Source organism: Haliotis rubra, unplaced genomic scaffold, assembly GCF_003918875.1.
Source record: "Haliotis rubra isolate DU_JTF1 unplaced genomic scaffold, ASM391887v1 Scf19, whole genome shotgun sequence".
Classification (NCBI taxonomy): Eukaryota; Metazoa; Mollusca; class Gastropoda; order Lepetellida; family Haliotidae; genus Haliotis; species Haliotis rubra.
Window position 1 is genome coordinate 79,345 of NW_025765891.1, and position 11,025 is coordinate 90,369.

General features: G+C 38.3%; 1 protein-coding gene across 2 annotated transcripts; it reads left to right on the plus strand.

Moving 5' to 3' along the window:
- The first annotated feature begins 1,617 nt into the window (after positions 1 to 1,617).
- On the plus strand, positions 1,618 to 7,208 carry LOC124274322. 2 transcript variants are annotated; one of them, XM_046709675.1, is made up of 4 exons: positions 1,618 to 1,782; positions 2,042 to 2,163; positions 2,912 to 3,255; positions 6,358 to 7,208. In XM_046709675.1, exons 3-4 carry the CDS (start codon positions 3,045 to 3,047, stop codon positions 6,903 to 6,905), a joined length of 759 nt encoding a protein of 252 aa, XP_046565631.1. In that variant the 5' UTR covers positions 1,618 to 1,782; positions 2,042 to 2,163; positions 2,912 to 3,044; the 3' UTR covers positions 6,906 to 7,208. The 2 variants fall into 2 exon arrangements, with proteins under 2 accessions (XP_046565631.1, XP_046565632.1); XM_046709676.1 differs by lacking the exon at positions 2,042 to 2,163.
- The last annotated feature ends 3,817 nt before the right edge of the window (positions 7,209 to 11,025 follow it).

The following is an 11,025-nucleotide window of genomic DNA, read 5'->3' on the forward strand; positions in this document are numbered from 1 at the left end:
CTAATGCTATCGAAAGGGTACACTTGAAATTTATGAAACATATATTATATGTCAACTCCATCAACTTTCTTATATGGAGAATTGGGTACATTCCCTTTGAAAGTTAGTCGTCTTGTCAGGATTATCAAATATTGGCTTAAGATTTTGAGAAGTAAACCAGATAGATATATAGTTTTGATATACAATTCATTATTGAATAGTTCAAATGAGAACCCTGATGTTGAAAATTGGTCAAGTTCATTGAGAGATACGTTCTTCGGGTTTGGTTTTGGTTATATTTGGGTTGCCCAATATGTTCCTGAAAGTTGTGATTTTGTGAGAGAATTTACACAAAGGGCTAAGGACATTTATTCTCAAATGTGGAAACATCAGTTATCAACTCTGAGTGAAACTAGATTGTATATTCATATTAAGGAAACTCTGTGCATCGAGAAATATTTAACTAATATTGATGTTAAGAAGTACCGAATTGCGTTTACACGTTTCCGACTCAGTTCACATATGCTTATGATTGAAAAAGGACTGACTGACTGAGTTTGGTTTTACGCCGCTTTTAGCAATATTCCAGCAATATCACGGCGGGGGGACACCAGAAATGGGCTTCACTCATTGTACCCATGTGGGGATTCGAACCCGGGTCTTCGGCGTGACGAGCCAACGCTTTAACCACTAGACTACCCCACCGCCCTTGAAAAAGGAAGATGGAGTGTGCCTAAAATCCCACTTGCTGATAGCTTATGTCCCTTTTGTACTAACGAAATAGAAGATGAGTACCACGTACTCTTGATTTGTCCAAAATATCGAGAAATACGTTAACAGCATTTAAGTAATACTTTATTGGAAAATATAAGTATGTTTCAGTTTATCAAATTGTTAAAATGTGAAAACAGTTCTGAAATATTGAAAGCTGCAAAGTGTATTTATTATATCTTAAATGAAAGAAACAAAATTGAATTTTGTAAATCGTTCACACATATCCTCACTATTGGGCAATAATGATAATAACAATATGTTTGCTCTCTATATACGTACCTCGCCATGTGCACAGCATATTCAGTATATTTATATTGTATTGGTCTTTGACCTAATAAAAATCTTGTCTTGTCTTGTCTTGTCTTGTCAAAGATTACTACACAAAGAATTAAGAAGCTTATAAAATAGCCATAATGTTGCGTCACAGAGTTGATTTTAATTACAGTTTTAGCCGATGGTCAAACGCCGGTGCAAACAGCGCCCAGTTACAGTATTTATGATTACGATAAGCTTCTGTGAACGCTACGTTTGTTCAGCGGCTATATGAACGAGATATATTTGACCTGTGGCTTGCAAATATAAGAATTTCCCTTGTGGCCACTAATTTTTCAAAAATGTTTTTAACGTATCAAGGGAGTTCATTGCCTTGTTACAAGAACCCAGTTTATGAAAAACATACACTTTGTAATGCCACTGGCCAAGTGTAACACTTAGAATATATATCTGGGATTACACAAACTGCATTACCTTAGTAGAATTAGAGATCGAACTCAAAACACTTTTCTGTTGACCAAGTGTCATAACTGGTCTCCGTCTCTTAATGTAATGGTAAGAAAGCGCAGAGAGATTTGGGAACCAGCTGAAACTAATGTTAGCGTGGTTCCCAGCTCTGCGCTTTAACGTTATTTAAGAGGCGGAGCCAAGCTAAAGTCATTCCATCAGAGAATTACAGGCACTTATGTTCTAATGCGCAACCGCTGAGCGAACGCCTTCAGTGTGTCCCCCATAATCCGGCATACAGCCATTTTGGTGAGAGTAGTGATAATTTTCCTTTCTAATAGTCTTATACAGTGGTACACAAACTAACCACGATAAGTTCGATCTACACAATACTCGTATGCCATTGTCAACATGATCGACTCATTTTCGCGAATAATGGCAGTGGCACTAATCTTCTTTAGTGTCAAATTGTAACCTAGATAAACATATGCTTCATTGACTCATGAATCCTTTGGACTCAGGGGATACATGATCATGAGATACCAAACAAATATGCTTATTTTATTAGGTACAGCTTCGAGTTCCCTTGGTCTGACGTGAAGGATGTTCGATAACACCGGAACTGACACAGGGCGAGGGGCTTAAATCTGAATATCTCTGATTCTCTGCCAAATGCAAGAAAATAAAAATGTATGTCCCTTTTCATGGATTCCAAATATGGAGTGTCTGTTGAACAGCATAGTAAACCTTTCGACTGCAACCCCTATTTTAAAGTTTTTGCTGACAAAGTCTCAACCCAACTGAACCCTCTCAGTCATTACCTCAAAAGTCGAATTCTGACAACTGACAACTGTTAGTCTAGACTAGTCTCTGAAATGAACATATTTTACTGAAAAAAGTTCATAGTGAAAAAAAAAAAATATAATGAAAAGGAGCCCTGAGACTTTCTTCATTTCCTGAAGCTGAGGAAATCTAGACTTGCCACATTTTCTAGACTTGTGTGGGCTTTCTTGGATATATTTGCTTCAGGGTGTGTACGACAGACTAAGTCCAGACCACTTATCTGTGTTCCTCCCGACAACTGTATATTAGGCACAGTGGAGATCCAAATGGATTTTATGTGTGTTCAGACCTTAGTCTGTTTTTGGTACAGGAAAACCAAACAGACAGCATGAAACTGCACTTCCAGCTTTGCAACACAGACTGCATTTATGAGTGTAATTCAGGTCATTTGTAAAGATAATGTCATACTTAGTAGGTCGATCTACAAAGAATAGTTTTGTGCACTCACTGCACGAATTAGGTTTTTCCTGTACGTGTCTCTACCATGGAGCCTACTGAATGCATATTTCTGTATAATAATACTGTCCTTTTTCTGTCTGATAAATTTCAGAGAGTTGAAACCACATGAATCTCATATGTGTTCGTCATTTTGCAGCGTTTAGCTCTCCAACTGCAATCACAAACAGAAGCAGGCAAATGACAAAGAGAATATGGTCAGCAATATATTCCGGAGACTGTAGATTGATGGGGTCAGGGGGAGTACCTACTGACACACACAGACATAGCCAATGACAATGAGTAACAACAGGTGCTTGCCTCCTGGTGACCAATCAGCTGGGAGCGTTTTCAACATTTGTCGGGGAAGGGATCGGTACAGCCAGTTCGAGGATGATGATATCCTGGATCACACTCCTCCACCACTTGACTTCCCAACACCAATCAAGTTTGAGCCAAGAAAAAGCAAATTTCATTTTCTGCTAGAGAAAGAAGACCGAAAAGGTATGTGATACATGTCACTACATATGCTTGTTCATGATTTGGAATCAGACAAAGCTGTTTGAGCAAATGCACCTGGAGCATCTGCACCGATAGAAATGAAATAATAGATACCAAGGATATATCTAGACCTGCACAGGGGCTGATATTTGGCACTAAGTCTGCAGCAGATGACAATACAAATTCCCAGTTTGAGCTAATTATTTCTCATGTCTTCTGTATTACAAAATATCATTATTTATAAATGAAAAAACAAACATATTTGGAACTTCTTAAATGTGATTCCACCACTGACATCTCTGGGACAGGTTCTGTTTTCCCATTACTGGTATATTGCTGTTATAGGACTGCACGCTATTACCCGTATGCCCGTATATTGCAATATGCTTTTCAAACGATACCTATTGCAGTATCTTTTCTGAGAACTGGTATATTGGGTAGAGAACATACATGAAGTTTTTGTGATTATCTTTTGGTTTATATTAAAATCTACACAGACTTTCATTCACAACAAATGTTTTCCTTCGTTATTCAATGACAGAACAGCTTACTGTAATCATGGTAATGCAATAAATTGTATAAAAAGGAAATAGAACCCATGACTGTGCAATGTAAGGTGTTAAATCATGCAACTCTCCTTAATACAATTCATTTCTTCATGTGCACTGTCAGCACAGATTCCTAATTCAATGTCTAGAGGTGTGACGATACAGAAATTTTATGATACGATACGTATCACGATATCATAGAACGATACGATTCGATACGATGCATATTACGATATGCTATCTTTAGTTATTTTCTTTAAAAAAGTGTATTTTGATAACAAGAAACAGTGTAAATTTTGACATAACCGTCAATTTCTGGTGAAAATTCACAATTTAAAGGTCAACGATACATATCACCATACGGAAAAAAGTATCGATATATTTATTGTCAGAAAAAGTATCACGATTATCGATACTACGATATATCGTCACAACTCTATCAATGTCTGTCGTCAACATCTATAAACACTGGTTGAAATGTTGTTCTCTGGATGCCATCTCCCACAATACCTCAGTGATTTCCTCTGCAAATATTCTTTTGACATCTTCTTTGAGTATCATTTTAGAAGTTGGGAAGTACAACATTGAAAAAACTTTATGGATAACAACTTTTATTTCGCAAGTGCGACATTTCGATACAGATTTTTGTGCTATTGTCAAGCGGGAATGTTCAGTATTCTTTTGACATCTTTCAGCTTTTCACAAGATTATTTTTAATGGCTACATATTGTTATGTGTTCCCAAATAAGTTGAGTTGGGTTCAGATCCAGTGATATGGCAGGAGACTTTTGACCACATGGACTTCATATTTTAACTGACTGTCAATCTGATAAGCTGGAGGAGGTGGTTTTGAACATTCTGAAAGGATGATCTGGTGCAACTCTGGGTTAGTAGCTAACTTGGATATTCTACACCATGATCACTGAGCCAGGCAACCCTGTCACCTGTCCTTGATGAAGATGATGGGCAACTATTGTATGGGGCATTGTCCATACCAACAGATTTGTGAGACAATTCTGAGATCAGCTCTCCGTAACATTACATGATTACAGCAGAGTTTATCTCTGAAGAGTAGCTACGCCCGGCCTGCTACGCCCATCAGCTTATTTCAATCTGAATACCTGATCATCATCATTGATGATACAAAATGTTATTATTATGCTAAAACTTTATTTTCACTGTGCACTATGTCTGAGATACTAAAGTTTGTAACATGCAAATGCCAACCTGCTGTATCATCTGTATATGGGCCGGAGGTCACACATGCGGAATAAACAATTGAATTGAATACCTTATCACAACCAGAAATAACAACCAGGCAGAAATAATAGATGTTATCCTCATGCAGTGTAATTAGTCTCCTTTCTCAGTGGGTGTCTTATAACATTGTAAACCAAAAGTCACTGTGTTCTTTAATCTGATTGGTTGAAAAACGTGATCAAATGGTATTCGATTCCTGGAAATTCGCTGCGTATTAATACATACAAACATCGCTCACACCATTGTATTGTTACGTCGTCAGCTGTGAATACGCCATTAAAATCATATTGTGACGTAAAGTCCAAATGAAAATGACGTCACAAATGAGCAGTTCCAGATGCTACCATCGGAGACAGCCGAAACGGCCGTCTGATGACATTTCACTGCCGTACCCGTACTCAATGTCAATGAGTGCAGACACAAAAACGTGTGTGGACCTTTTGTTTTACTTTTGTGTTTACAATGTCGATAGTCATCATGTGTTGGCCAATTTCCGGGTGTTATTGAGTATTTGAAGCACAGGAATATTTCATTTGAAACCTCCGGCTGACGCCGTCGGTTCCAAATGAATTCCCGTGCTTCAAATGCTCAACAACACCCGGAAGTTGGCCAACACATGATGTCTATCTCCTAAGTGAATGCCACCATTGAAAGGATGATGTGTGCATTGACCCAGGTTTCACCCAACCGTATGACTTTATACCACTATTTCCTTTTTCTGGGATAACCCATATGTAACGTTCTGTCCCTGTTGCCTGACATACAGTCTCCTAGTAGCCTCCATCAAGGAAACATGATCTCTGTCATGAAATTACATAACAATGAAGAAAAATGTTTAACATTTTGTCAGTGTTTGTTGGTTTGCTGTTTAAATTGGGGATTACCAACTCTGAAACTGATTATTCTTGTTAGGTCAAATGATACAAAACATTTATCAAATTCTATCACATACAAACATACTAAGATGAATGATATTGCTAAAACTCGGGTGGCAAAAGTATGGATTATGGGGATCGTAACAGGATTTAGTGGTTGGTCAGACTCTGTGTCTTGATTGAAAACATGTCATCATTCACTGATCTTTGCTCATAATGTACTTGACTGGATTGTGTGATCCAGATTTGATTATGTACGAGCTGTTGAAATAGGGTTGGAATATTGCTGCTGAGCACAGCATTAAATAAGAAACACACTTGTACTGCACATCAGTTGACATTTTGATCCAAATTGTATCAAACTACACTGAATATAGATGTATATGCTTCGTGAATTTCAAGGTTTTCTTTTCTTTCTCAAGATGTTGGCCATGGGATGCAGTCAGGTGAATGGGCAGCACCAAAAGTAATCCTGAAGAAGCCATGCAAGATTGGTGGTGAGAAACTGAAGCAACAGTTATTGATGTCGGCTGATTCCAGGCGAGCTAGTATTGATGGGAGTTCTCCTCATGGGAGCATTGAAGTACATCCTGCGTCAGTAGAAGCTGTTCAGTTATTTCAAAAAGCTCAACAAGCTGAGGTGTACAAACCCATGACTGTACCAAGAATGTTTCGCAGTCAATCTGATACATCACTGTTCCAGTCTGTAGCTGGTGCTCTGAAGCTAAGGGGAGATAACTCCATTGTGAAGCCAAACAACAATACTTCAGTGATCAGTACATCTGCGGAGAATAAGTGTTATCAGGTGGACAAAAACCCTGGGACATTTCAAAATGAAGACATGCATGATGAAGTGAATAAGTCCAGTGTTTCAGTGTCATCTAAATTCAGCGGTTGGTTATTTGGTGGTAATAAGAAAATAGATGTGAAAGATACGGACATCAATGTGTTTAGTCCAACTTCATACTGAAGGTTTCACTTCTTAATTGTCCTAGAACATTCATAAGTTTATGGACAAAAATCCTCTTGATGAGATTATGTAGTTATCAGGCAAAATATGTCTGCATGGAGTCATAATTAATCCTGTGTTAATACTGAATGAATAGCATTTGTCTACAGAAGTTTATAGGCTGGGGTGCAAACCTAAAAAAATACCATGGGTTTCCCATTAGTCTCCCATTGGCTACTCCTCGGCAGTGGAAATGTTATCTGCCCATGAGTGACAGGACTGTAATGGCTATGGGTGCCTGGCAAGAGCCTGGCGATGTCAAAGGTTAACCTTGGCCCTTACTAATAGAATAGACATGTGCCTTATAGTAAATGTCCTGACAACCCTTTCACTACATATTTTGATGACTAAAGAGATTAATTTGATAAGCATATATGAAATTCCAAATTTTACTTCAAGGTGCTTACCATTATCTACAAGTGCCTGAAGACCAACACTGCTCCATCTTACTTGTCATCTCTTCTTAACAACCATAGACCAACAAGAACCCTTAGATCACAAGATAAAGATCTGCTTATCACCAGACCATCCAGGACCAAATACGGGGACCACTGCTTTGAATGTGCAGCTCCCATGCTATGGAACAACCTCCCTATGTCGCTAAAATCCGCCCCAAGTCTACAAACTTTTCGAAAACATTTAAAGACACATCTATTTGAAATGAAATAGACTGAACTGCTGGAACTCGGCGCTATAGAAGTAGATTATTATTATTATTATTATTAAATATGTGTACAGCCCTAACCCTGCACAGCATGGGGTCAGGGGAGTGGGAATGGTGTCATTTTCACAGCCTGCCAGAAATATGAAACCCTGAATGAAACTTTTAACCCACTCACAGGTTTGTTTCTATGGAAAGCACCTCCTGTGGCCACCTGACTGATACAGTGGGAAAGTCAAATCTGGATTTATAAAAAGTGAAATATATTTTCAAAATGAATTTTTTGCAGGCTGTCTGCATCCATATATTTTACCAAGAGTCTTCATGACATACTTCTTTACACTATGGCTTAATTTCATCATGATTTTGTGATATTTCATGGAATTTACTGAATACTGTATTGCTTTGCATCGAAAGACAGCTTTGACAAGGCAAGGAGGCCACACCCCATCTGTGTATAGGTTTTAACCCGGCCTTTAAATTTGTTATTGCAATCAGTATTATTGCTTGTGGGTTGTCAAGTTAGAAACAGGTGACTGTGGGTTCTTTAGAAAGGACTGTACAGGTGCTTGTAGGTTACTTAGGAATAACCACACAGGTGCTTGTGGCTTCCTAAGGGATAACCACACAGGTGCTTGTGGCTTCCTAAGGGATAACCACACAGGTGCTTGTGGCTTCCTAAGGGATAACCACACAGGTGCTTGTGGGTTCCTTAGAGAGAATCGTACAGGTGCTTGTGGGTTCCTTAGATACTTAGAGAGAACCATAATGGGTGCTTGAGGGTACACCTTTCAATATTTAAGTTGTTACTGAATGATTTACAAACACCATCCAAAGTCTCATGTCATCTTGCCAAACAGTTTGACATCTTTACCTGTCAGAAGACTCAACCTGTTATAATTCTACACTTTTCATGATGGAAATTGTTGCTTAAAACTTTACATAGACACCATCCAAAGTCTCAAGTCATCTTACCAAATAGTTTGACATCTTTACCTGTCAGACCCAACCTGTTGAGCCCTTTCTCCTTATGCCCCCTGTAAATACCTCCCTTGAAATATTACGTGTTGTGGGTATGAAGACAGTATTTGTTGCTTTGTTGTCTGGCAGTTGACAATTTGATGTTATATCTACAGGTTTGCAGCCCAATTAGCATCACACATCCATATGTTAATAGTAAGATACTAGTTAGTCAGAAATATTTCATGTGTGATACATGAAAATGTGAGATTTACCATATCATAGGATCTTATCCATTTTGAAAGGATTAGTATAACTTAATTTAGTCAACTAGTCCAAGTGCCTATTGTATATACAGACTTTACTAACAGTATATAACTTTATTGCCAATGATCATGACACTTACCATTTCGTATGCATAACATGTATGAGTGTATATACACACACACACACACACAGTGGGTATTTCATTTTTCCTCGCTACTCCACTGCTTTCAAATATGTGCGATTCATATATATATATCATGCATTGTGTCAATACATGATATATACAAACGATATATATTTACATTGTGGAGCATGGTGTCTTATATGTGATGAGAAATACTCCGTCACCAAGTTGCTGATGTACTGGTTGTTGTCTGAAGGGATTTCTTCACTGTGAATGTGTCATTCTTCCCTGTTATCATTTATGTCAATGTTGGTTTGTTGGTTTGTTTAATGCTGCAATCAGCAATATTCCAGATATATGATGGCAGTCTGTAAATACTCGAGTCTGGACCAGACAGTCCAGTGATATGATGAAATGTGTCAGCCAAGTCAGAAAGCCTGACCACACGATCGCGTTAGTCGCCTTTTATGATAAGCATGGGTCGCTGAAGCCCAATTCTAACCCGGATCTTCATGGTCTATGTTAACAGCATGGGTCAGAGAGTATGACCACACGATCGCGTTAGTCGCCTTTTATGACAAGCATGGGTCGCTGAAGCCCAATTCTAACCCGGATCTTCATGGTCTATGTTAACAGCATGGGTCAGAGGGTATGACCACACGATCGCGTTAGTCGCCTTTTATGACAAGCATGGGTCGCTGAAGCCCAATTCTAACCCGGATCTTCATGGTCTATGTTAACAGCATGGGTCAGAGAGTATGACCACACGATCGCGTTAGTCGCCTTTTATGACAAGCATGGGTCGCTGAAGCCCAATTCTAACCCGGATCTTCATGGTCTATGTTAACAGCATGGGTCAGAGAGTATGACCACACGATCGCGTTAGTCGCCTTTTATGACAAGCATGGGTCGCTGAAGCCCAATTCTAACCCGGATCTTCATGGTCTATGTTAACAGCATGGGTCATAGAGTATGACTTTGCAGTTGGTCATATTGGTCCTTTATCAGATTGTTACTTTGGCAGCAGGACACACATATAACACATGTGTCAAGCATTTTAATTTTTTTATGTACTGGTGGTTTTGATATCTTTATTGTGTTGTTTGTGTATATTTTGTTGAGAAAAGTATTTGTTCTGCCTTGAGAACCTCCACGCACAGAATATGTCCTGTATGTTGTTTTTGGCCATCTGTTCTCTGGTATCATGATGTTATACAGTGTACTGATGCTCAAAATTGTTAATAAATCATGTGAAAGGGTGTGTTGTGTTGTATTATGTTTAGGGTTTATATTATGGAAATATTGTAACTTGAGCATATTATTATACCCCCGCTACGAAGTAATGGGGGTATATAGTGTTCATTCTGTCTGTCCGTCCGTCCGTCCGTCCATCCATCCCGAAACTTTGTCCGGAGCATATCTCTTAAAGTTTACATGCTAGGTTCACCAAACTTTACACACATGTTAATCATTACCCATTGATGTGCCTTTTGCTATTTTACATTTTTTCAGAATTTTGTTTTATTGCTGTTTCCATGGAAACACGACTTAGTGCCAAATGTGTTTTATGGTTTTGTCTGGAGCATATCTCTTAAAGTTTACAAGCTAGGTTCACCAAACTTCACACACATGTTAATCATTACCTATTGATGTGCCTTTTGTTATTTTAAAGTTTTTTCAGAATTTGTTTTGTTGTTGTTTCGATGGAAACATTACTTAGTGCAAAATGTGTTTGATGGTTACCTGGCCACAGCATATCATCAAAACTATACATGCTAGGTTCACCAAACTTAATACACAAGTTAATCATGACCCACAGATATGCCATGTGCTAAAAAATAACATCTTCATCTACGTCCACTTCATTGTGTGCAACAAGTTCAATTGTATGTCAGGTTTCCACGGAAAACACAAAAAAATAATGTTTCCATAAATTATTACTGTAATCAGTACATGGCAAAACTGTAATCTAACATGTATATAACTTTAGTAGAGTCAAGGAGAAAGTCTTGTGAGCTGCTGATCCTTGTCACATTATATATATCAATATCAGTCATTTCCATGTCCCA

Coding starts and splice junctions, on each gene's coding strand:
- LOC124274322 (XM_046709675.1), top strand. CDS start 3,045: ATGACAATGAGTAACAACAGGTGCTTGCCTCCTGGTGACCAATCAGCT. Junction 3,256..6,357: donor AGAGAAAGAAGACCGAAAAG/GTATGTGATACA, acceptor TTCTTTCTCAAG/ATGTTGGCCATGGGATGCAG.